Source organism: Ursus arctos, unplaced genomic scaffold, assembly GCF_023065955.2.
Source record: "Ursus arctos isolate Adak ecotype North America unplaced genomic scaffold, UrsArc2.0 scaffold_31, whole genome shotgun sequence".
In the NCBI taxonomy this organism is placed as follows: Eukaryota; Metazoa; Chordata; class Mammalia; order Carnivora; family Ursidae; genus Ursus; species Ursus arctos.
In genome coordinates this window covers 31,236,537-31,263,370 of record NW_026622997.1, presented here as the reverse complement: position 1 = coordinate 31,263,370, position 26,834 = coordinate 31,236,537, and the positions used below count along the sequence as shown (strand labels likewise).

Here is a 26,834-nt window from a genome sequence, read left to right as displayed (position 1 = left end):
TTGAAGAAACTGCAGACCAGTCTAATCCTTAAGAATACAATTTGGTGGGGGGAATGTGGGTGGCTCAGTTGGTTAAGCATCTGACTCTTGATTTCTGCTCTGGTCATGATCTCAGGGCTGAGAGATTGAGCCCCAAGTCAGGCTCCTTGCCGAGCAGGGAGTCTGCTTGAGATTCTCTCCCTCCCCTTCTGCCCCTCCCCCTCCCCCTCCTTGCATGTCTGTGCTTTCTCTCTCCCTCTCCCTCTCTCTAAAAATAAATAAAACTTTAAAAAAATATATAATTTGGCGGTATGTCTCAAGAGCCATTAAAAAAAATGTATGAATCATCTGCTTCAGTACATTCCTTCCATGGGAATTTATTCAAAGAAAAAGAACTTTAAAAACGAATAAAAGGATTTTGAACAAAAATACATATTTACTACATTATGTATAATGTTAAAAGTTGGAAATAACCAAATGTCTAACAATGAGAGAGTTAAGTAAATTATAATGCACTGATTGGAAGATACACTGTTCCAATAATATGAGATAAAGATCGTGTCAACATGAAAAAAGTATGAGAGAATGTTGAAAAATGCAGAAAACGAAATGTTCTGGATTAACATTTTGTTAAAAATGTGCCTGAAATAAACAGAAGGCCACACAGAGACACGAAGACAACTGTGTTAAGGTGAAGACGGGACAGGAGTGGGTCAAAAGTTTTAAATTTCCTTTGGCATCATTTTATAAGTCTGTGCTTTTAAAAATAAGAACAAAATGTCGCTACCAGAATCACAGTGTAGGTGCCAATCTGCTGCCAGTTTGCGCCAGATGCTGTTCCAACTCCTCGGATACGAGCCCTGCTCTCTGGGCGCGGACAGTCAGACATCAGTGAAACACGCGGGCATGCATTCCTCAACACACATGTGAGAAAGAAACTGATGCTAAGGGAAAGTAAGGTGGTTGGGAGAGGGAAAGAAGAGAAGCCCTGACGCCTGTGTGTTAGGAAGAAGCTTCAAAGACAGGGCATCCAGAGCGCACCCCCACCCCCACCCCCACAGGAGGGCTGCACAGAGGTGCACCTGGAGAAGAGCCCGCCCTGTACCCACTCCACTGAGCACCAACCAGCCCTCTCCTTTGGCCCTGCCTTATCCTGTTCTTGAATCCCTTGGTCCAAAGAGACAAGACCCATGTATTTCACTGTCTGAACCAGCCTGAGTAGAATGTCTCATGGGGACAGGGCTGAAAGCACTGGATCCCATGCAATCACAGGGCAATGTGTGAGATTCAGTGATCCAGGCTATCCTCACTCCAGTGAGGGCAGACTGGCAGTGGGTCTGGAAACTACAAATACACACTTCTCTCAAGATGGGTATGCTCCCCAGTGATACAAAATGATCTATGTACAAGGGTGCTCGCTGCAACACTGAGTAGAACAAAGAAGTGAAAACAATCTAAATGTCCATCTGTGGAGGGCTGGCACTCCTAGATAATGGGACATCAGGCAGCCAATAAAAAGCACAGAAGGATCTCCAAGATATATTACTAATTGAAAAAAAGCATGGTTTAAAAGAACACGTGTATATTAGCTTTTCTACTCACTCTCTTAAACATGTGCACAAGCTCTGGCTTATATACGTATAAATTTCATCTAGAGACACAAAAGAAACTGCTAACAGTGGTTGTTCTAAGGAGGGTACTCCTGGCTTTTCATTATGCACCCTTTTTGATTTTTGTTATCATGGGCATATATTACTATTCAAATTTAAGATGAACTTAAAAAAAAAAAAAAAGAGTATGAATGACCTGGGAGGGGTGCCATCTCCATGCCCAGCGCCCGAGACTTTGTAGGAGCTACGGGTCTGGCTGCAGCTCTGTGAGCTGGTACTTTGGAAGGCCTGCGCCCCCCCAGGTCCACCTGTACACCACTCCTCACCTGAGCTGCTGTAGTCAGAATCTCCATTTACACCTTCCAGGAAGGGGACACGAGATAGGGCTGGCTTCCCACGGCTGCGTTTGGGGGGCGTCAGACCACTGCATATGGAGCAAGAGGCAGAGGGGGCGAAATGAGCAATTTTAAGGACCAACACACCCGCTGCTGCTTTCCTATCTCTGACAGGAGTGGAGCTGCAAAAACCCTTCCATGAGAATGGTTTCTCACCTTCCCCTAACAATTTGCACTAACCCACGATACGCTTCTGACCACAAAGTTCCCATGAGGCTTTGCGGGACCACTTCATCCATGTGGAAGGACTCTGGAAAGAGATGCCGGCTTCCCTGCCCAGGGACTTTGGCCTTCCTCCAGAGGAAAGGTCACTCCAGGCACCTGTCAATCCTTCCAGGGTCTAAGCAGCCCAGCCATCACGAGCCAGTCTCACATCTGTCCAGAATTCTTTTACACTGCTTCTTTAGAAACCAATTATTTTTGAGGTACAAAAATGTGCCTCTTTCCCAAATTTTCTATAAAGGACATGTTTTTCTTCCTTAATTAGAAAAGACATTTTTTAATTGAAAAAAAAATCCACTTCTCACTTCCACTTTGTGTGTGAAGTTTTTCTTAGACAGAGAGGGATTTTTTTTAAACAAACAAGCAGACCAATTTTTTCCATATGGTTACTGCAAAGAGGTAAAATATATGTATATATTAGACAAAGACTAGAAGGTAATAAAGCAAAAATGAGAACGATAATACCAGAACCGGAGAATGGTATAACCGGAACCCACCCAATTATCTGTATTTTTAAATAGTTCTCATGATAGTTCCAAGCCCCTGGGCAAGAATGATGTGGCTAAAGCTTTCTCCCATCCAAACTTTGGAAAATATCACTGCTTTTTTCAATGAAAAAGAAAGGCTTAAAAGATGGGGCAACAATCTGCAGAAGAGTAGAAATGCTTAAGACAACCCTGGTGGGATAAAAGGAGGCTGGCGTTAGGACTGGCTGGAGAGTAGGATACTCCTGTTTTACTGAATCATAGCTGACTTTATTATAATCTTACTCAGAAAACCCTGCACAACCAGAACCCAATGAATCCTAATCCTTCAGTAACTGGCAGGTTGGTAGCTTTTTTCCTGCTAGTCAAAATTAGGACCTGTTTGGGGGAAAAAAAAAAAATTAACACCCGGTTTACATTTCGGATTCAGTTCCCACTCACCCTATAAAAATCTGTCACTGGGCTTAGAGACTCTGAGGTCTCTCAAAGTTCCTATAATGGATCTGGGGAGACATCTTCAAATACAACAAAAGAGGACACAACAAAGTGGTTAAGAGAGAAACTCTGGAGCCAGACTACCTGGGTTCAGAACCTGGCTCTTCTACTCATGAGTTTTGTGACCTTGAGCAAGTTACCTACCCTCTCTGAGACCGGTGTCCCCATATGCTGCTGTGAGGATTTAGTACACAGAAAGCACCCAGTAGAGCACATACCCAGTACTCAACAAATGGCAGATGGTACTTACATAACAAATATTATTACATGAAGGGCAGTAAGTTTTAATGTCTCACTTAAAATATTATCAACTACTAATGCTGTACTATCAAATGATGAGCTCTGAGAAGGAGGAGCTCAATAAAATAAGACGCAACAGCATAACTAGGTCCGTGTACTCCTGTTTCATAGAAAGAGCACAAGTGACTCAACATGGCCTGCACTTCAGCCCTCTTCCCAAGTTATGCAGATCTAAGCAGCCAACCCAAACTATAATTATTTTGTTTACTACTTTAACATTCATTTATCCCTTCTAGAAGATAAGCTCCATGAGAACACGCCTTAGCAGTACTTAGAACAAAGCCTGGCTTGAAATAGGTGCTCAATTATTAATATTTGAGTAAGTGACCCACGGAAAGAGGGCGCAGCCCCAGTCTGCTCAGAAAATCATCAGGAAAGATAAACCCGGGATAGGTGGGCAGGGGGATAGAATTAGTGAACACAGGTTCTTTCAAGGTTCTTTCTAATTCTGGGATTATATGATTCCAGTATAAAGAGTAATGCCAGTCCACCACTGAGACCCAAACTACACTCGGAGTCAGACCCACTTTCGGTGTGTTTCCCAAAGCGCCTGGGGGCTCAGTCGGTTGAGTGGCTAACTCTTGGTTTCTGCTCACGTCATGATCTCAGGGTCCCGAGATCAAGTCCCACATCGGGCTCCACGCTCAGCACAGAGTCTGCTAAAGTTTCTCTCTCTCCCTCTGCCCCTCCCCACCCCCCATGCATGCACTTTCTCTCTCTCCAATAAATAAATCTTTAAAAATAATTAGTAAGTAAAATCTTCCTTTACATACTTACCACCACAGTGTAGGGGGGGAAAAGGAAGGAAAGAAAAAGAAAAAAAAAAAATCCTGCAGCTGGAGTCCCAAACCTCCTGTTTTAAACCCTGAAATTCCATCGAGATCCACTGAGTTAAAGAGGAAATGCTTCCAAGGGCACTATTCCCACACTGAAGAGGGCTCTAGAGAAATCGGTGGCATGGACTGGAGTTCTGCACAAAGGCAAACACCTGGCCCAACCAGCAGGCTAACCAGAGGCTGGCCTGGCTTCCTTCCTGTAGTTCATGGCTGGGACAAGTGCCCTTCATGGAGTGAAGGGCCCAACACACCTTCCACCTTTAGTCAAGGGCTAGGAGGGGATAGTTTGATAATCCCACTCCTGCCCCAGCCCCAATGAAATGGGTTTCCAGGCATTATTATCTTTGAAGGGAGTTAAGAATTCCAACCCAGGACCAGGGTGAAAGAATCTTGTAAGATTCTGAAAGCTCTGCTTCCTCTATGCCTAGTAACTGTGTTTTTTTCTGTCCACTGCCCCTCTATCTCTAGAGGCCATGGAGAAAGAAAGCTAGGGTGATTCTGAGGCTTGGTGGAGGAAAATCTCCAAGGGACCACATACCACAGCAGGGGTCCTCCCGTAGCTGCCCCCCTCCCCCAGGAGCCCAGTAGCCAGGACAGAGTGAATACCTAACAAAACACACACTCAACCTGCCTTGAAAACGCAGAGTCTTTTGGTGCTGCCCTGGGACCTTTCCTCCCCTACTCTGAACCCAGGATCCATTCAGGAGTCATGTTGGAGGACCCTGAGGCAGCTTTCAGGACAACTTGTTTCTCCTCTGTGGCACTGAGAGTCCCCCATTTTCAAGAATCCCACACTCTGTGGCGTCTTGCAGAGCATCCATAGCACAGAGCACGGATTCAATAAACTCTTGGGACTTGGAAGAAACTTTAACGCTCTGGTCTCAGAAATCCTCCCTTCGGGGAAAAGAATGGAAAAAGAAACCCATCCTTTCCCCACTCAAGGACAGCAGAAGAGCTAGGGCCTTTGACTAAATAAATGGCTATTCCAAACTTCCCATCTGCTCATTTCTTATTTGCACACCACACCTCTTAAAGACACCTTTGCTATGGTGCCCCAAAAGGCAAAGGGCAAAACCATGTCTGTAACTGGGTTATCAGAGTGGCCCAGCAGGGAAGGTGGGGATGGCTCCAATGTTAACTTTGCTGGGCAATAGAGATTTGGCTGTCCCTGCCCTCTGGAGCCAAATTCAGCTCTACAAACCCTGTAAAGCATCAGCGCCACTCCTCCCCTTCCAGTCAGATCAGGCCTGAGAGGCAAGGGTCACCCTGTTTCCTAGGAGCTACCAGCATTACAGACCACAGGCCTCAGGAAATAGCAGGGGTGGGGGAAGAAAAAACTTAAGATAAGCAGGAGGAGGTTCCATCTGTAGCTGAGCAGAGAATAAAGGGGGAGGTGGCAGAGCTGCCAACAAAGCTTTGGGAACAACGGTTCTTACCTGCAAGCTTCAAATGCCAGTCCACCACTGAGACCCAAACTACACTCGGAGTCAGACCCGCTTTCGGTGTGTTTCCCAAAGCCGTTGGTCACGCCTGCCAAGGACACACAGAGTAAGCCTCAGTACAGAAACCCCCTTCCCCTGACCCAAGCTGTCATGTGAGGCAGCTGACTGGGGAGGGCTTAGTGAGGAGGGGTGGAAAGGGTGGCTGTTCCTTCCCACATGGGAAATGGGTCTTGGGTGGCAGAAAGAACCTGGTGAAGACTTGGGGAAATGCTGACGAGGGCAATGAGCAGACACTGCATTTTCCTTCCCATCCCTCTGGTTTAACTTTAAGGAAAACACAGCACACAGCTCACACCAGTTATTGTCATTTGGCTACAAAAGGAAATACCAAGACTTCCCTCCTCCAGCTGGCTCCTAAGTCCCTGGATCTGCTTCTAATTTCAAGCCTCAATTATCAGGGAGTCTCCTCTGCCTCTTGGGGAGCCCACCCGCCTTGCCTCTTCAGATAAACACTCACACACCCTATCTATCACACAGCTGGCAAAGCTAAGCTTCATTCTTTGAGGATGGTGTCAGGGGAGGTTGGGGCAGGGTAATGGCTATGTCAGTCCCACCCCAAGATATCTAGCAGAGCCAGTCAGAGCTGAGGATGGGGGACTTCAGCAGATCTAAAGCAGACCTGACCTTGCTGATATGGGGAGTCAGAATTCCCTGGGTTCTAGACTGGGCTCTGAAATACGGGCCCCTTTTCCTTTTTAACCTCTGCTTCTCCGTTTCTGAAGATAATACCTTCTTGCTTATTGAGGACACTATTAAGTATGAATGAGAGAAGGTCTGTTTACAGAAGGGGGCCCTTTGGAGGCAAACGAAGGCTGTCTGGTCATCCCAGGGACATGACGCTCATGAGCTGCAGAGGCTTCAACTCTCCTATTATCTGATTCCAAATCACAATCCAGAGTCCGACAACTGCTAGCTGAGCCAAGAGCTCAAGAGCTCTCAGTCACAGATACCTTGGCCAGAACACCCATAAGAGAAGGTGCCTGAGCCAAGAGATCTGGACTCTAACCTGGCTCTGCCTCTAACATTACGGTTTCTGTTTAAATCACGAAGCCAGCTGTGTCAGAGCTGCCTCGGCCACCAAAGATCAACACCTGTTTTTGTGAGACTCCACTAAGGTCGTACAGAAATATTCCTGGGTGCCAGGCCTCTGGGATGGTGGGAGATGAACAGATTCTAGCAGGTTCCCCAAACAGTGGGCCCTCTCAGGTTGCATGAGCCTGACGTCCAGACCTATTTCCCAACAGGGGGATTTTTCATGTTTAGTGCACAGCCTTCTCAGTGCTGTCTGGCTGCTCCTCTCAGAGCGGAGACGACAGCGGTAACTGCTACCACGGACTGCTGCATGCCAAGGACTTCATGCAGGCTATTTCCAATTCTTAGAGCCCCGCAAGGAACGTATCACCAGCTTCCTACTAGAAATAAGAAACAAGCTTGAAAGGTTAATTAATTTGCCCAAGCCTGACCCACAGCTGGTCAGAGATGGGATGTGAACCCCAGTCTGCCTAACTCCAGGCCTCAGACTCTCGAGTCTATATACCAATCTACTGCCCTAATACAGGGAGGCTTGGGCCAGACGGGGAAGGGAAGGTATTGCTAGAAACCAAGTGTTAGGCGGGAAGACAAAAAGCATGTGCTGGCCACACAGCCCAAAGCCACCACATAAAAGGACAAGAGAGCAACACGAAAAGCAAAAGCCAAGAGCAGGCCCCTCCCACCAAGCAAGCTGCCCTCCCCCAACCCACTGGGACTAAACGACACTGTCTGCACCTCCAGACCCACCTCACCCACTTAGCCTTGGCTCCTGATGCTCCAAGACGCCCCTCTCCAACTGCCCCTCACAGCACTCTGTTCTTGTTTCCATACACACGGCCTGAGCCCTTGGCTCCATCTGCTCCCTGCTATTCTGCCCTCTTCCCACAGGACCAGCTCAGGCCCTGCCTCCTCGTGGAGCCTCCCCAACTCCTCCAGCTCCCAGTCCCTGAACACCTCCAGCAGTGCTGTCAGCTAACACATCACCACGGACAGTCTGGCACTCTAACATCTCTGCACCTCAGGACACCATCTGGACTCCTCCTGGATTGTGGACCTTTCAGAGCTGGCACTCAGTCTGACTTACTGTATGACCCCCCGTGACCAGCTTGTGCTGGACGTGTAGTAAGGACTCTTTAGTGCTGAAGCCCCCGTTACCTACCTCCGGAGCCTCGTCTCCACCCATACCCTGGCTAACTCTGCTGCAGCCACACTGTTTCCTCACTGTTCCCCAGGCATGCAGGAGTTTCCACCTCCGGGGCCTGTGCACTTGTTAGCCCATCTTTCTGAAGTGTTCTTCCCCAGATACCCAAATAGCTCACACCTTCAACTCCTTCAGATTTTTACTCAAATGTCCCCCCCTTAAGCCTCCCCTGGCCACCCTAATACCATCCAGTACCACCTATTCCCCTTCCCTGCTAGATTTTTCCCCATAGATTCTAATACAAGATACAAGCCACTGATTTACTTTTAGTCTTTCTCCCCTACAAGGGGGATTTTTCTTTTGTTCACGGATTTTCTTCCCCCCAGTGCCTACAATAATGCCTGATAAAATTATCTGATGAATGAATGAACTAAAGAGAAGGTAGAAACCACTTTATAATATATAGCTTTGCAAACCCTTCAGTGCCAAAGAGGGCCCCAGACACAATCTCGCCCTCTCGAATTACTTTCTCAAAGCCTTTTCCTCCAGGCCACTACTCATGTGCCCAACAGGTTAAGCTATGGAGCCCTCAATGCTTCTATTGGTGTCCACAGGGACCATTAGGGAGGCAGCCAACTAGGGTAGGTGCTGGCCAGCAAGGCAAAGCAGAAAAGCAGATGAGAAGTAGAGAAGTCACAGGCGTGGTCACCTGTCTCCTCCTCCTGCTGGGGGGACCTCTCCCCTTCGCTCTCACTACAGCTCCTGCTCCTTGGCCGTTTCCGGGAGTGCCGATCATCCTCGATGCTCGCCGGAGAGGCAGGAGAGCCCACTGCACCGTGGTCCTCACCATTCTCCAGGGCCCTGTCTGGGCTCCTCTGTAGCTTAACCCCATTCTTGGCCTTCTTGAAAAGGACCGAGGTGCGGCGGCCCACACCACTGAGTGGGGCACCAGCAGGGGCATCAGGGGCCATGAGAGAGACTCTGTTGATGCCATTGTCACTAAGCAGGCGTTGCAAGGGCTCACTCCCAATCTGCAGAGGTGATTTTTCCAAGAGCTCATCTTCTTCCACCTTTCTGGGCTTTAGTAATCGGCTTGGAGGTTTGCTATCATTAATGGGTTTCAGAGTAGGGGGATCCGGAGGGGAGTCTTGCTCAGACAGGGAAGGTGCAGGCCCAGTGGGCTCCAGGGTTGGTGGGGGAGGCAGTTTGGAGTCATCTGTTAGAGAAAAAGAGAACCTAATTGAACATTTTAGAAAAAGTCTGCCCCTACAAGCCAAATACTGACACTGATAACCAAGAACCAAAGGCAGGGGCTATTATAAATCCTGACACGTATCCCAGGTCTCCTGTCCGAGGCAAAGAGAATGTAGGATTAAGTTTTGTCTACATTTATCTAATACCATGTGTAGTATTAGAATCACCTAGGAAGTTTCTTAAAAATTCCAGTGCCAGGGGCGCCTGGGTGGCACAGCGGTTAAGCTCCTGCCTTCGGCTCAGGGCGTGATCCCGGCGTTATGGGATCGAGCCCCTTATCAGGCTCCTCTGCTATGAGCCTGCTTCTTCCTCTCCCACTCCCCCTGCTTGCGTTCCCTCTCTCGCTGGCTGTCTCTATCTCTGTCGAATAAATAAATAAAATCTTTAAAAAAAAAAAAATTCCAGTGCCAATTGAAAGTAAATCTCTAATGATGGGGTATTTTTTTTATAAAGCTTTACCAGGTAAGTCTGATGAAATGAGTGTCACAAACCATTACTCCACACCTGAGAAAACTGAAAGCCACCTGGCTTCATTGATACTCAAGCAAGTTCAGCTTACATATTAGAGGTGCACAATTCTCATTCGACTCAAGTGTTTTCCCTTCTGTCAATGTATTTTGTCTCCTATCACCCAAGTGAAGCAAGCAGGACAAGCAGAGAGAGTAAGTTTACAAATGTGGAAAAATGAGAGCAAGTAAGTTAAGTCAGTGGTCCCCAAACATGTCTGTTCGCTTGCCACCATGAAACTTTTAAAAATGAAAACTTCTAAGCCATAGCCCAGACTTCCTTCATCTGACTCTTTGGGAGGTAGGCCTGGGAATTTTGTTTTGAAACCCTCTGGGAGAAGCTGTTGCAGCCAGTCACTGGGCAGGACATTGCGCTGCCACAGCCCAGGCGTGGGATATAAGTGGCATGCTGACTACCACATAGGGAGTCAGGAAGAGTGACTGCCAAATGGGACCTCCCAGCCATGTCCTTATTCTCAGTCAACCTAAAATAAGATGGGCCATTCCTTGCAATTTGGCTCCTTACCCTCTGGTGATACCTTCAAACACTTCTAGGCTGTGTGGATGACAGACCATCCCCAAGCTGTAGGCTCAGCTCCAAGGATCTGTATGAGGAATACAATTCTGTCCCCAATGAAGGGGAAGGATGCAAAGCAGCTCAGCTTTAAGGCTGGGTCTTTGAGAATCACCTCTGGATGTCTTTTTCAATTTGGCCTTTCTGCTTGGGATGGGCGAGTAGACTTGGCCAGCTGGGGTCAAAGCCACGAGGGAGCTCAAGAAGCCAGACCATCTTTAGGGTCTTTCTTCCTTTTCTATCCTCCCATTCCACAACCTAATCTGCTCCAAGGGCCTATCTACATGATGGTCTAAGGTGAGCTAATATTTAACTAGTATGTGCAATACAGCCATATCAGGTACAAAATACTATAATGCTTCTTTACTGTTAGTAAAGACCTGCTGGGCCCAGCCTCTTAAACTCCCCAAACCTGTCCACAACCTAGCAACTAAATATCCATGTCAGTGGTTCCCAGAAGCACACTCCAATACAACAGCCAAAAAAAAAAATTCTGCTGAATTTTGGTCTCTAGTGATTATTAAATATCTTGGATATCATCCCTGGATATATGGAAGTGTGACCCTCTAAGGGTTTGTGCTTGCCCACGAGGGTCAGACCTAAACTCAGGGAAGGATGCTTCCACTATGGGATTTCAGCTTAACCCTTACTCTGTTACCTTGGTCTCCAACCCCCCGACTGCCCCTGTCTCTCACCTCTGTCCCCATCGTCTTCTGGCTCCTCCTGTGGGGCCTGCTCCAGCACAGCCGCATCCCCCTGGGGCCCTGCTGGCAGCTCCCCATTGGACACAGTCTTGTTCAGTGATGGTGGCTGTGGTGGTGGTGGCTGCGCCAGCTTCTGCCGAAGGGCATTGATCTCCCTGCGCAGTAGGCGGACACGGCGGGTCCGGGCCCCACTGGACCGCATGGCGCTCACCAGGTCCAATTTCTCCAGCAGCTCCTTCAGCTGCACCTCCGGGGACAAATGGGCCCGGTTCTCTGGGATGAGGATGTTGTCCACTGCCAGGGAGAAGGGAGGACAGAAGGGGCTGAAGGACCTGCCCAGCCCAGGGCAAGGGGAAGGGACCGAATCCTTCGGATGCAAAATATTCTCCTGGAATGCCTGGGCCAGTGGCTTCCAGCAGCGTCACTGTGGGGCCTTGGCCCTGGTAACACCACTGCCCGGAGGGCAGCCACAGGGACAAGGTCAGAATCTGGGAAACATCTGCAGGAAGCAGTTCACAGTCATAATTACAGGCTCCGTGGAGCAGGCACGAGGCACTTGGCAATCCCCTGGCCTGAGTGACTCGCTGCTGCCATCGAGAAGCAGAGAGCAGGGGCAGGCAGAGTGCGGGGCTCAGAGGGAAGTCCATTTTCCTGCTCCTCTACCTGCACTCCTTTGAAAGAGCCAGACATACACCAGCATTGCACTCTCCCTGCCCCATGCTCCCATGCCACAGAGAGGGCGTCCAGAAGAGGAAGACCCCTGGTAAGGATTTAGCTTTTCAAACAGACAGCTAGTACCTGATTCCCTTTCCTGCCACTCAAGAAATACTCAGTGAATTAGTTAAACTTTAACTCTTAGAACTATTGCAGCCACAAGCAGGTATATCCCAGCCTGTGCCTACCCTCAATTCTTCTTCTCGTGTCTACCCTATATAGCTCCAAGGCCCACCCCGATCCCTGGCTCTCTGGGCTCCGTCCCTGTGCCTCCTCCTGGTCCCTCTTCTCCCCACCCATCCAGGCTTCTCACCGTCTTCCCAGGAGAAGCGGTAAAAGTCCTCCAATTTGGGTGACTCAGGCAAGTGGGTGCCCCTCTCGGGGTCATAGCCGATGTTCTCTGCCTGCCGCCGAGCATGCCGCAGGATGGCCCCTCCCAGGTCCCGCAGGCGGACAGCTGCTCGGTGGAAAATTGTGTCTTTAGCATTATACTTCATGCAGTTGGTAACTATAAGGTTAAAGTCCTCCTCAAACTCCTCCAAGGTGCGGTACAGGTGAGACTCCAGCTTCCGCCTCATAGTAGAAAAATCCATTGGCTTGGATATGAATTCCAGGTAATCTGGAACCTAAACATATAAAACCTGTACAATTACAACAACCATTTACTAGCCAAACAGGTGCACCCTTCACCGGCACTCTTGCCTCCCCGTTTTCTGGTTTGGCAGGCTGGCTCAGGCAGAGCCCCAGGGCCCTGGCCCCCGCTGGCCTGCTGACCTCTCACCATGAGCAAGTCTACTAGCTTTGCCAGAAACCCCCAGGTTTTGTCCACCCTGCGGCCCAACCCCTTCCTGGCCTACTCAGACCCTGTTTCTAGTCCAGGAGGGGCTCGCTGTTTGGGAAGTGGTGAGGGAACTTGCCTCACTCAGGTTGACAGGTTCGGCAAAGATGTGTGCCGGATCCTTCTCTTGCAGCAAGTCCAGTGTGGTCCTCAGCAGAACGTTGAATGGCATCAGCTCCAGCTCCATGGCAGCCTGCTGGACCTTGACCTGTGGAGAAGGTGCAAAGATATCAGGACACCCCCTGCAAAGACGCACCCAACTTCTTAATAACTTGACTTTCACCAATCATGTACAACAAATTTTCACAGGGTATTAAGCTGACCAGTATGTGGGGAGCGATCACCAGCCCTCAGCCTAGAAATAATGACCAACAGCTACCAGGTTATGACTGTTTCCTATGTATCAAGCACCGTACCAAAAACTTACAATACTAAGTTAATGCTTTCATAGTCCTTCCTAAATGCCAAATAACATTCTAAGCATTTTATGTAATATAACAAGTATATAGGGTAGCTACAGATGAGGTATTTTACAAAGAGGCAACTGACGCACGGCGAGACGAAGTAAATGGCCTGAGGCTACACAGCCAACAATGGGCAGATTAGGAATTCAGTCCTAGACAGTCTGATTCCACAGTGTGTGCTCTTGACTACTATGCCACACTGCCTCTCTACTTAGATTACCTCAATTAATCATCATAATAACCCTGAAGGAGAAATGGCTATTATCCCCATTTTACAAATATGGAATCTGAGGTTTGGAAAGAGCATGAGGAGTCACTAACCCGACAAGACAGGATTTGAACCCAGGTCTGACTTCGTTCAAAGACCACACTGATGATTTAAAATGTGACTCGGGCCAAAATTCTTAGTATGCTGAGATATTGATCCCATTGGCCCTTGGGGCATCTGGACTGGCCCGGGATAACCGGGGCCTGGAGACTCACCTCCTCAGGCAGCAGCAGCCTTGTGCATTTACAGTGGTATGTTGCACACATGTGATTTTCTATGTATGCCCTAATGTTACAAGGTTGGGAAGCCATGGATTAGGCTATGAAACGTTCCTTCCTCCTGGTGACATCAAAACAGGTCTGCCAGCTTCCTTTTCCCTTTTATTTCTCTGAACCACAGGCAAGAAGCAAAGCTCAGCTGTGGGACCAGGCCTGGGATGGCACAGGCAGTTTGAATCTGTGGAGAAGGTCCTGAGATGCCCTCCATGCCACCCACTCATGCTAGGTATGGCAAGAGCTGCCCAGTCTCAGAGGTGGAAATGGAGGCTACAGGCCTCTGAGAGAAGGGCTCGTGCTGGGGCTGAACAGTGAAGGAGGGTTTGGAGAAGAGAGAAAGGAACATCTTTAACCCAGGCCTCTGAAGCATACAAGTTACAGCTGCTATTCCTAGACTGGAGGGAACAGCTTTGGCTCGTCGTTCATTCAATTAATAGTATTCACTCTCTGCCATGTGCAGAGTGTGCCAGTGGACACTTCAGGGAGGCAAAGACTATCAATAATGATGATGATGACAGCAGCTGACACTTCTATAGCCCCTACTACGTGCCAGGCACTGTTCTAAGATCTTTATATATACACTAAGTCATCTCCTCTTCATAACCTTATACGTGGGTTCTATTTTTACCCCCATTTTGCAGTCGAGGAAACTGAGGTATAAGGAGATTAAGCAACTTACCCAATGTCACACGACCACTAAGTGGCAGAACCAGGACTTAAACCCAGGTAGTCTGGTGCCACAGCTCATATTCCCAACCCCTGCATGACACTATCTCCCTCAACATTCCCCATGCTTAGAGGCTGAGACCCTACTTGGCTAGAGGTCAGAAATTTGAATGAGTCAAGACTGTAAGTGTTTTAAGGGCCAAGTGAAAACCCCAGGCCAGCAGTGATGCCCATCAGAATGGTCTGAGCAGCTTTTCAAAATACTCAAGACCAGACTCCGTCTGAGATTTTGAGTCAAAAACTCCAGGGATGGGCCCAGGCATATGATAATAAGCCTCGGCATGAGGCCACCAGACGCTGAATCCCCCAGGTTAGAAGCCATGTGTGGCATCATACCCAATATAGACCAGCAGGCCTTGGAGCCCCCAGTGCTGGGCAGGAACAGGAGGAAGCGGACACCAGGCAGAGGCTCCCGGCTCTCCTGATGCCACACTGACAGTGGGAGAAAAAGATCTTGAACAAGAGCTTGGGGCTGAGGGCTCGTCCCCACCTGTTCCCGCTTGAGCTTCTCCCTTTTCCGAATCAGCTCAATCAGCAGTCGCGCCCGCTCCAAGTCATGCCGGAGCTTCTGCCAGTATTTTAGCTCTTCCTTCACTGCACTTGTCTTCTCGTCCTGCTCTCGCTGCAGGAAGGAAGGGAAAGGGGAGAGGAGCTGGAGGCCTGCTTCCTGCCCAGTCCTCTCCCTGTTCCAGCCTCACAGGGTCTTGATAGGTAAGGGCCCCGCACCCTGGCTGATCCACGTTCCTGAGAGCCCTTTCGCCTCCTCTCTGCCCCATGCCTTCCTCCTGCACTCCCCCAGCCTTGCAGCAATGTTTCTTAACTGCCCCGAGATAACCACTGCTGGAATGAGAGCTGGGACTGCTTCCCCACCCCCTGAGGATGACAGGGGGCAGCTATGCCCCTCGGGGCTGGAAAGAATTTCAGAAGGAAACTAACAGACACCTTGGGGTGGAAAGAATTTCACCCGAGAGCTGCCACTTGGCTAGAAAACAACGTGAAGTTCTTACTACAAGCTTGTACTAACTGACTTGAACATACTTTAAAATACCACCAGCACCAAAAAACATGATTCCTGCCCTAGAAGAGGTTATAGGAGAGTTAAGGGAAGAAGAGGCCCAGGGGTTGAAACACAAGGGCATAGCAGCACAAACATATAAAAACTCAACAGATAAACTACGTATAAAATGCTGAGAGGATATAAAATAGAGAGGATCTGAGCAGGTTGGGGTTGGGTCAGGGAAGGCTTCCCAAGGAGGCAATCTTACTAGGGTTTCACATGCTGATGGATATAGGTGAACAAAGCAGTAAGGAAGGTCTCTGCTGGAACAAAAGAGACCCCAGGGAAGAAGCGTGAAGGCAGAATTAATGATTCTTTGCTTGGTGAAAAAAATGGCCTGGCCAGAGCAGACAAGCTGGAGAACCACAAAAGACAAGGAATATCCAGGATTCAGCTGATAAGAAGCCTCAACTCCAGGCAAAGGAACCTGGATGTGGCCTGTCTGGAGAGGGGGAATATGTTCTATAAAAGGAATATATTCTGGAAAATAGTGTGTAAGACAGTATCAGTTGCACAGTGAAGAAAGAATTAGAGGTGGAAGACTACCTAGAAAGCTATTGCTGAAATGGGGGGGTGGGGATGGGTGAGCAGGGGAGCTGTAGAATTGAGACAAAGGACCATACACTGATAAACTCCCCCCAAAATAGCATAAGGGATGACTGACTGTGGCTTGTCATGGAGGGAAGAATCAAAAATAACTCCAAGATGGGGAATGTCTGAGGTCAGGAGGGAGAAGGTTCCATGTCAGTAATGGGGAGGGGGTGTCTGGGTGGCTCAGTCGGCTAAGTGTCCAGCGCTTGATTTCGGCTCAGGTCATGGTCTTGTGGGATCAAGCCCCATGTCAGGCTCCGAGGTCAGTGGGGAGTCTGCTTGAGGATTCTCATCCTCTGCCCTTCCCCTTGCTCTCTTTCTCTCAATTAAATAAATAAATCTTTAAAAAAAAATGGGAAAATATGTTTACCGAGAGGAAGGAACTGAATTCAGTTTCCAATATCTGAATTCTAGGAAACAACAAGAACATGGACATCTGTGATTTCCCCACCCCAGAGGGACTGAGGGCAGAAAAAAGGGAGGAGGACAAAACAAGAAACGTGGAGCTATTGCCACACTTATTTACAACTATGAGGGTGCACAAGCTCTCCCAGCAAATGGGCAGGCAGCAGAACCCCTGGGAATGTTACTACTGAGGAGTAAAAAGTCGGGTCAGCAGGAGGTGCAGTCAGCCGGATGGAGGAGGAAGGAAATAGGGTCATAGAGAAGCTCTAAGACAAGGTGATCCATGGTGTCCAATGCAGCCCAATGGCCAATACAGTGAGAATGTGAGGTAAAGCTTGCTGGGCTGGGAGGAGGTGGCTGATGTTCTAGGGGAGCCTACAGGGGAGCAGGCAGACCACTTCAAGGAAGGACCAGATGCAGACTTGCACTTCAAGACTTTAGTTACAAGAGGCAAAGTGAAATCAGATAGAACTCAGAGGGCATCAGAGTCGCATAAAAGATTGCTTCATCTCTGGGGTGGCAGTGTGGAAATATTACAAGGCAGAAGTAATGGAGCAAGTGAGGAGGGAAAAAGAACTAAAAATGGTAAAAAAAAAAAAAAAGAAAAAATTCAGGAGGCCTCCAACCAACTCAGAAAATACTATAAACATGCAACAGCTCCGTGACTAAAAGGCCACCATGACCGGCCAGGCTCTGTGCTACAACTTAGATGGCACATCTCTGTGTTTTCTTTTCTTTTAAAGATTTTTTATTTTATTTATTTGACAGAGATAGACAGCCAGCGAGAGAGGGAATACAAGCAGGGGGAGTGGGAGAGGAAGAAGCAGGCTCCCAGCGGAGGAGCCCGATGTGGGACTCGATCCCAGAATGCCAGGATCACGCCCTGAGCCAAAGGCAGCCGCCTAACGACTGCGCTACCCGGGCGCCCCACATCTGTGTGTTTTCTATGAAACGTTTTTTGGCATATGTCAGTATAGTGTCTTAAGGAAAGTGCTCCTTGTCCTAATTCATGCAATGCGGCCTCCTGGCCCTCACTCAACCCACTTCTTCCTTTCTGCCATGTCTATGAGGTTTTCCTCACATATATGGAAAGCTGGGCTTGCTCTCCACTCTCCCCTAGAATTTGCTTCAAAGTCAAGCCTCTCCCATCCAGAAGGAGCTGCTGTCTGGGCCCAAGAGCTCTCTACGTGCTGGAGGTTGCTCCTGGGAGATGCCACCTGGAGGGGTGACCACTTAGGCAAAGGCTCTGCAGAGGGCTCAGGAGGGGTGCCCCAACCATCCCTCTTTCTCCTTCACACTCCATCTCCTCCACCACCTTCCATCACTTCACCTACCTGCTCGGCATTTCTTTGGGACTGCAGGTGGGAGTGCAGGCGCCGGATGAGGGGGACGCCATTCCGTGCCTGCCTCTTCAATAGCCAGTAGTTGTGAAGCCGCTGTATGAACTGGTTTTTCCTCTGAAAGGAGAGACCACTACAGATCTTGTTCAACCTTGAGTAGAGGCACAGGGAAGTGAAAGACAAGGTCAGTGGGCAGCCCTGATGACAGCCTCCTCTTCAGACCCTGGGTTCATTTCCAAAACTTATATATATATAAGAAGACTGAATAAAGTGGCCAAATGCCTCACCTCAGAGAAAGGCTTAAAAAAAGACAGCAAAGTTAAGCAGCTCAGATTCAGCATGAGATAGAAATATCACTTGATTTTCCACCTCCTACCTTATAGTCCTGATTCTCCAAAAGAACCCTCTCCCAGGAACTCTGTTTCCTGCGGTCCTGGACTCCTGGGAAACAGGCCTGTGCCCTGAACTCTTGATAAAGGCATCAAAAAAAGAACAGGAACTTGAGTAAACCGTGGGCAATGTGGTCACTACTTCCTCCGCCCTGTGGCTGAGGGTCCCCCCAGACCAGGGACTAGCCCACAGGGAAGCTGGAAGGGAAACTAAGTAGAAGTACACCAGGCTACTGCTTTCTGAGCTCAGATGCAACACCTTGGAGCTGCCTGACCTCTGGTTTTTCATTAAAGATCTCAGCAGCCTAAAAATGTCTAATTTTGAATGAAATGGGAAAAAAAAAAACTGGGAAAGAGGATGGAGCACCTGAAAACTTAGCTGGCTAAACTAACCCAACAGAGAAGTCTTAAGGTCAGGATTTAAGCCAATAATACATGGGGGCGGGGGTGGGGTGGGGTGAGAGGGTGGGAGTGAAAAGGGTAGGAATTAATGAGAGCCTATAATCTTTATCCTAATAGCCCTGTTGCAAGATTGGTAACATTAGTCTCACGGTAACAAAAGATGGAAAGGCGGCTTAGAAATAGACGCTGGATAACTCTCGAAGTCACTAATGCGGTTAAAAGATGGTGGAGCTGCACAGGATGTGAATCAATGATCTCTCTGCTACACCATCCTATGTCCCAAAGTTGGTTCTCCAGAGTAAGCAAGGCCTCCGTACCCCTGTTGTGTTTCCTCCACTTTTTCTGTTCATCTCACTCCACTGAAAGGAAGAGAAGTGTGGCTAAACAAGAAAGTAGAAGCTAAGAATGGGCATGGTGGGCTGGACGTTGCTCACCCAGGCCGTGCACCTTTCCACAGTCAGACGTTCCTGCCCCAAAGCCAAGCTTACCAAATCAAGGCCTAGGCCTTTCCCCAAAGAACAGATCCCCCACCAATGCCCATGCCAAGCACACCTGCCCAGATGCAGGCAGCCCCCTCCCACTACAACCTCTTGGCCATGGAGGGTTCCCACAGCATCTGTGCAGGTAGGGAAAAGAATAAAAAACAGCAGCAGCAGCAATAGCCACCGTTTATTGAGCGCTTACTATTTACCAGGCACTGTGCTAAGTGCTTTACTTATATCATTACATTTATTTCCCACAACAACCCTGTGAGGCTCATTTACAAAGAAATAAGGCTTAAAGAAGTAACCTGCCAAAGGTCACACAGGTAGTGACAGGAGCAGGAGTCAAAAGCAGGTCTGTCTGGTTTTTTTCTTAGCCAGCATGCTATGCTGGCCCCTACAAGACACATCAGAGCAGACGTGACAACCAAAAAGTCTAGTCCAAGGGCACAGTGACCCTACAGATGTTACTAAGCATGGACCAACTCAACAACAGGGAAGAGGGTAGCCTACAACAGCTCTGTGACTAGAAGACACTTCCAGTTGACTGAATTCTAACTCTAGCCTCAAGAGCCTCTCCCTCCCGCTCTTCTCCACTCTTGTGTCTCCTTCCCAGACTGAGAAGTCTGGCTGCCTGTTCCCCTTACAACAACTTATTCCCCACTACCCTCCAGCACTCTTTTCTGCCTAGCCTTTTCAACAAGAGAAACAGACAATAGGAACAGAGCCTGGAGGCATGATGAGCCCCAGCTTGTGGTTAGGTTCTGTGCTTCCCATCTGGTTCCAGCCCTTTGAACAGGACTTGGCATATAGTAAGTGCTCAATAAACACCTCATTGAATGAACAAAGGAGTGAACAACTTTACCTCCTGTGGCTGCAGTTTCTTCATCTGGGGGTATGGGAGAAGGTGCAAGGACTACATTAGATCAATAATCTCCAAGATTCCTTCCTGCTCTAACACTGTTTACTTTCTAAAAAATATCACCCTTGAGATGAGCTTCCACTGGAAAAATCTTTCTGGTCTTTTGCTTTTCTGCCCTCTAACAGCTACTTCTCTGATGGTTCAAAAGAGGTACAATGGTCCCTCTATAGACTCAGTAGGGACAAAGGTGGCTTAACTATACAGCTAAACCGAGTAAGCCTCTTTCCCCTAAATCTGAAAGCTTCTCAAGAAAAACAGCATGTCTTCCCCACACCACCAGCCCCTCACACAAAGCCCCCATCATTCCCAGAACAGAGCTTTCTGGGCAGCAGACACCCATACTGACCCCCTGAAACAGAGGTTCTCTCAGTTCTATCCCCACGGGGGTTTTTGGTAACATATGTGGGGAGTGTCTGAGTTTGTTACAAAGACCACGCAATGAGGGAAGGGATGCAAATGGTGCTTACAGACAAAGATCAGGGATGCTAAACACTGAGAAATCTATGGGACAGTCCTAATAATGAAGAAGTATCCTGTCCCAAATGCCACTTGTGCACCTGTTGAAAAATACTGCTTTAGACACCCTTCACCTGGGTTTCTAAGCAACTTAACTGTCTGTCTCACCTTGAAGCAAAGGAAACACATTGCTCTCAGGGCACAATCAAAACCACAAACCAGACCAGGGTCCAAAGGAGAAGTCTAAATTTGAGGGCACAGAAGAGAACAAACGTTCACCAACCATGCTTGGGGAAGGAGGTCCTGGCTCAGGGCCAACACCAGGCCAAGAAGAAACCATCGGTCCATGGGGAGCCCTCCTGGGCAGGCTTACCTATAAGAGGGTATCTGTGGGACAGTGACCATGGGGACAGTGGAGGGCGTATCTCGGCCCACTTCCTCCGGCTCCTTCTTGATCTTCTGCTTCAAAGTCATCTTGTTCTTCTTGGGCACCCCCTTGAGGGGGCCACCTACCCCACCCTGGCCTTCATCTTCCTCCTCCTCTTCCACCTCTTCCTTCTCTTCTTCCTCTCCACAGCCTTCCTTCAGCCCTTCCTCATCCCCAGCCTCACTGAGGCTCCCAGGGGAGTCACCCTTCCTCCTAGCAGTGGCAGCACCTGGCGGCGAGTGGGCCTCACAGTAGGCGGTCTTGCGTACTGTGAAGATGGTGCCGTTGAGGCTGGTCTCACGCATGGGCTCAATCTTCATGAAGAGCCCAGCCCGCTGTGCACATGTCACATGAAAGGCTGTGTAGCAGTTCACCTTATGGCACTGGATGGCTGCCCCCAGCCCCTTCTGCTTGCAGATATAGCAGGTTAGTTTCCAGCGGGCAGGTGGGATGTTGTCGATGCCCTCAATGGGCTCCAGGAACACGGTGTTAGCGAAGCAGACTTCAGGGATCCAGATGGCACACACCACGTGCGCCCAGTGCCCATCGCTGGTCTGTTTGAAGGCGCCGCCCTTATTGGGGCAGAGGACGCAATCCACAGGCCGGGAGGGAGACTGTAGGCAGCAGCGGCATAGCCATTGGCCCTCGGGGATGTAGGGGACACCGTAGCACTCCTGGTGTACAGCCAGGTTGCAGATGTCACAGAAGAGAATGACGTTGCTGTTGTGGCATTCGTCGTCCAGGCACACACAGCAAAAGGCGTCTTCGTCAATAAGTGACTGCTGGGCCCCACTGCTGCGACTCTCCAAGTATGACTCCTTCTCAAGCCGGTCTACCAGCAGCTCGAAGGTGTCTGCTGACACCAAACTGTGCCCATCTACACGCCGCTTCTCATTCACCATGTCCAGCCAGGCAAGGTCTTCCTCATCCATGTCATACTCCACCTCTGCATCCAGGTCTTCAGGCGGCTTCTCGATGTAGCGGTAATAGGCAGCAGGCAGCGGGGGCGCTTCTGGCTGGCTGCCGGAGTCCACCATGCGAAAGCTGGGTTGCGGCAGGTGGAAGGAAGTGCCGGACGCATGCTTGGAACAGGACTCCTTCTTCTTGCCCTTGGAGGAGGGTTTTTTGGACTTGCCAGGGAACTGAGGCTGCTCACTGTTTTCCTTGTTGCTATTGCATTCGGTGATATCCTGGGCAGTCAGCTCATCCTCTGTGATGATCTTGAGTGGGTCATAGATGCTGATTCGATGCAGGCGTCCATCAATGTCCACCTCGACGATCCGCTGGGCCTGGGCATATGTCAAGGTCTCCCGAGTAGGTGAGCACTTCAGACTGTAGGGGGATGGGGAGCGCCGGCCCTCGGCATTCTGCCGCGACTTCCGGCGAGGCTTCCTCATGGCACCTGGGAACCAAGGGGACAGGCCTAAGGAGAAACCAGGAGACTGAGCTGAAGGTTCAGGCCTACACTCACTCACCCTTCCATCTGTTCGAGTGGCCACCAAGATGACTGTCTCTCCCCTCTGTGTGAACATCCTGCCCTTCAGACATCCACACGGCTTGCTCCTTCAAGTGTTTTCACAAACACTGCTTCTCAGTGAGATCCTCTCTGAGCACTCTTACCTAAAACTGCAAAGCTCTTTCCCCCCACCAGAAAATCTTTCATTCTGCTTTATTTTTCACTGTAACACTCCCCATTTTTTATTATGCTATGTAATTTGCCTATTTATCATGAATGTCTGCTTCCTTACACTAAAATATAAGCTCCATGAGGGGAAATATTTTTGACTATCTTGTTCACCACTGTATCCCCATCACCTGGAATGGTGCCTGGCTCCTATGTAAGCATGCACTCAATAAGTACTAGTTGCACGAAAGGAGAAATCCAACATGCATGATCCCTGCCCTCCAGGTGCTCCATCTAACTGAAGGGACAGAAAAGTAAACAGATCATCACAATACAACATGGAGAGACATTTATGTACATAAGGCTGTGGGGTAGCTAAATATGGAAAAGGAGGGGGAGGTCCAGGGTTCAGAAAAAAAGAAAACAAATAGCATCCACTTTCAAGCTCTGTACATGACCAGTGGCCCCATCACAGGATCAAAAGCTCATAGGTCTAGAGCCTTCTCCCAACCCGTCTTACAATGATCAGAAACTCTATCCCCTGACCACGCCCAGGGCAGAAGAGGTGAAGGCACCTGAAATGTCTGCTATGTGGTCTAGACTTCAAACTACAGTATACAGGGTTTTTTCTGGAAAAGGCAGCATTCAGGATGCACTGGCTGGTACATCTCTAAGCAGAAACACTGGAAGCTCTGGGAATGGCCCCACGTGGCACTGAAGTTTTAAGTGGCCTATGTGGGACCCTCATTGCACCTACTGCCAAGGTGACTGGGGCAATATCTGAGGTAAACTCTCAATGCACTGTTACTTCAAAAGTTCCTCTCTTCCCAAATACTTACATCTAGTCTACCCTTGTAGAGCAAGGAGAAAGCCCTAAAGTTTCCCACATCATTCTCTGAGGAAACGGAACTACGACAAGCTCATAAAGAGCTGTGGTAGCAGTTACTGAGGCCATCACTACCAGGAAGGACACTGGGAGATATGGTGCCCCAAGGTGTGGGCAGAGACCTGGAAAGGTACAGCGAGAGGATTTCAAAGAGAAAAAGAGTTTGTCACCTTGGCTGCAGGATCTACCACCTTTATCTATAAAGCAGAGATGATGATGATAATTTAGCACACTTTTGCAAACTATAAATCCCTTTTACTTTTTTTAAAGATTTTATTTTTTTTTTTTAAAAATTTAAGTAGTCTCTACCTCAACGTGGGGCTTAAACTCACAACTCTGAGATCAAGAGCTGCATGCTCCACTGAGTCAGCCAGGTGGCCCAATCCCTTTTACTTTTAATATTTCTCTCAACTAGTTTGGGAAGTAGAATAGATATTATCATCTCCATTTTACAGATGAAGAAACAAGCTCAGAAAGGTGTCGCTCAACCGAAAGAAAGCTACAATTCAAACCCGGATGATATATTGAACTCATCTCACGGGGAAGAACACCACGGAGATGCCATGGTCTGGTACAAAAGGAGGCTCTGGGGCACTGTAGGTTCTAATCTTGGCCCTGTGTGACCAGGAGAAAGTCACTTAATCTCTCTGTGCCTCCAGACTCCCCAGTAAAATGAAAATTAAATCTACCTCTTAAGCATTGCTATACGTTAATAAGGTAGTATTAACATCCTTATTTAAAAGGCTTTCCAATCCCAAAGTGTGACTGAAACAAACAAACAAACAACTTGGCTGAGGAACAGTGCCAGGCAGGCACACACCCCATTTGGAACAAAAGGCAACAGAATCATCACAGCAATTCTGTCCAGGTTCCAGAGGCCCTTGGCCACTACATGCCCGACAAATGCCAACTCCCTGGGGGTACCCCAGGCCAACAGACCTGCTTCATTGCCCCCACGCCCTCATGGGCAGGGAGATCCTTGCAAAGGTGTGAAAATCTACCTCAATACTAACCTGAAATAGTTTAGACGGAGGGTGTGGAGCCTCCTTTGTTAAAGTGTCGTATGTTCTTCCTCCCTACCTGCTACCCCCTTGGCAGTCTGGGGTAGCTCTTCACCCAAGCAGCAAGTATCTACTGAAAACCTCTTGTCTCAACCGAGGCTCTAGACACCGGGCGGGGGGGGGGGGGCAAATTCTGGAGAGGGAAGGGCTGCTGTTGAGGAAATGACTTTCGCCCGCAAGGAGCTTACAGTCCAATTTTTTGGCGGGAGTTTCTCAACCCACGCAGCCCTTCCCACAAACACACCACCAAATACCCGCAACACCCCCAGGTCTCCTCAGTAACCCCTGAGCCCCCACTCGCCCACCCCACCCAGGTCCCCGAAGAACGAGGAGTTTCTGCAATTCGACTGTATCTCCTGTACCCCACGAGAGACTCATGAGACAGGGGACAGCCCCAGCCAAGGCTCCTGCCCCTTTAAAGAGGCACCTCTTCCAGAAGAATCTTGACCCTTCGGAGGAGAAAGGAGGGAAATAACACCTCCTCCCCTGAGGGGAGGGGGCGAGCGCGCCAGAGACAGACTGACGCGGAGTCCGACCCTCAGACAGAGAAAGCTAGCGCCAGCGAACCAGCGGGGCAGAGAGGCGACCGCCATTGGTCGCCTCACCTGCCCGTCAGGAGAAACCGGGGGGCCAAGGGACGCTCAGGGGGTGGAACCCTCCGCTGGTCTGACCAATTGGGGAACAGGGCGGGGGCGGGGCTCGGCGGCTCGCCAGCCAGGGCCGGGGGGGAGGGAAACAAGATGGCGGCTGCGGGAGGGGGTCCTCGCTTTTCAGCTCCCCCCTCACCCGCCTTCTCCTTCGCCGCCGCCGCCCTCGCTCCAGGAGAGCGCTTTCGCGCCGCCCCCACCCCGCTCGGTTAGCCCCCCGCTTCCCTCTCCCCATCCCCCCCGCGCAGTCCCAGGTCCCCGTAGGCCCCGCTGCCCCCGCCCTCGCTCTGTCCGGCCCCGCTGCCACCCCCATTACCTCAGCCGCCGGCCCGGCCCCACCGTTCGGGGCCCCTGGGCGCGGGCGGGCCGGCCGTCGAGCAGGTCGGCGCGGCCCGGGGAGCGGAGCGCGGCCTCCTCCCGCGCTGGCCTCCGTGGCCACCGCCGTGCCCCCTCCCGGCCCGCGCTGGGGCCCCGGCCCGGCCGCCGCCGCCGCTCCCGGGGGAGGAGGGGGAATGAAGCCGCTGCCGCCGCCGCTGCCGCCACGGAGCCCGGCCGAGGGGAGGGAGGGATCAGCCCCCAGGCAGGATCCGCCCCTCCGGCCTCCCCCCCGCCACCTCCACCCCTTCCCTCGCTCCCTCCCTGGCTCCGCGGGCTCTCCCGCTGAACAGGAGCGAGAGCGCGAAAGAGGGGGGAACGGGAAGAAAATCCCCCCGCCCGTGCCCGGCGCGGCGGCGGCCGGGGCGGCGCGGAGAGGAGCGCGGAGCCGCCGCCGCCACGGGGCACCGTCCCCGGCTCGGCCTCACGGTGGCGGTGCGGACGCGGCAGGGGCGCCGAGCAGAGACGGGGTCTGCGCCCGCCGCGGCCAAGGCTCACCCCGGCCCAGCCCGCCGCGGGGCGAGCCCGCAAGGGAGCGGGGGACGTCGGGGTCTGCTTGAGAAAGACAAGGATGCCCTAACTCTTTAGAGTGGTCCCTTGTTCCTTCCCCCTGACCCTGCGGGAGAGGTGACTACGGCTTGGGGCAACAAACCCCCTCCCCGAGTTAGAGGGCCTCTCCAAAGGTTAAGCCAGGGCAGTCATTGGAGTCAAAACCGGTCTGTAGTCTTTTGGGGTGCAGGTGCCTGCACTACTCCCAGAAAGTCGCCCTCCCTCCCCGGCCGTGCTCTGGTCCGGAGGACAAAGGTCTAGCGATGTCCATCCCCTCCCCCAGTGAGGACAGCCGGAAAAGACCCTCTGTTGTATACAGGTGAGCGTCTTGTTCCCCATAGGACATCCTTCTTAAGAAACAGACCTGACTTTTCGTTATGTGCTATTCTCTCCCCTATGTGTTTAAAAAGAGTAAACATAAAAGTTTGACAGTCTACTTAAGGACTTCTGGTAACTCGTTTGTCACCGTAGACATGGGAAACTCTCTCTCCTTAAACCTGATTTGGCTAGGAATCGGTTAATTTAATGCAATAAGCGGCTTTCTAAAAGACTCTTGACAAATGGCAACTTCAGACTTTCAGATGTGATCAGACTGGCTTTTGTTTCGATAAGTAAAATTTAAGAAGAGGAGACGACTTCTTTGCCACCCCCCCCCTTAGCCTATAAATCAGAAAGCTTACCTCATATGACTGAAGTCTTAAGTACCAATATTTAATGATGTGTATAAAAGATATATGGATAGACTGCCTTTAAATGTGAAGATGAATGACATATTTTGAAAGCGTTACCTCTGCCCGCGCTGGTGGTGTAGCTTGGTGAGACTTTTCACAATTTCTTGCTTGGTTCTGATGATCAAGGACACCAATTCAAGTCAGAGGATGAAAGATAGTCTTAGGATGCA

The 26,834-nt window shown here is 50.0% G+C and overlaps 1 protein-coding gene across 6 annotated transcripts in view; it reads right to left on the bottom strand.

The window, feature by feature from the left end:
- The window catches only part of BRPF3 (bromodomain and PHD finger containing 3), a 41,332-nt gene extending 15,826 nt beyond the window's left edge, over positions 1-25,506 (bottom strand). For 3 of the 6 annotated variants that reach the window (XM_026482749.4, XM_026482748.4, XM_026482747.4), the window contains exons 1-9: positions 20,738-24,468; positions 17,708-17,864; positions 14,811-14,942; positions 12,667-12,795; positions 12,063-12,375; positions 11,027-11,329; positions 8,707-9,213; positions 5,759-5,852; positions 1,916-2,013 (exon numbers count right to left, since the gene is read on the bottom strand). In XM_026482749.4, the coding sequence (XP_026338534.1) occupies positions 1,916-2,013; positions 5,759-5,852; positions 8,707-9,213; positions 11,027-11,329; positions 12,063-12,375; positions 12,667-12,795; positions 14,811-14,942; positions 17,708-17,864; positions 20,738-22,323 (3,319 nt within the window). In that variant the 5' untranslated portion in view covers positions 22,324-24,468. Of the gene's footprint in view, positions 1-1,915; positions 2,014-5,758; positions 5,853-8,706; positions 9,214-11,026; positions 11,330-12,062; positions 12,376-12,666; positions 12,796-14,810; positions 14,943-17,707; positions 17,865-20,737; positions 24,470-25,325 lie in introns of those variants that run through there. The other 3 variants (XM_026482750.4, XM_026482751.4, XM_026482753.4) reach the window with 3 other exon arrangements.
- Positions 25,507-26,834: the final 1,328 nt, after the last annotated feature.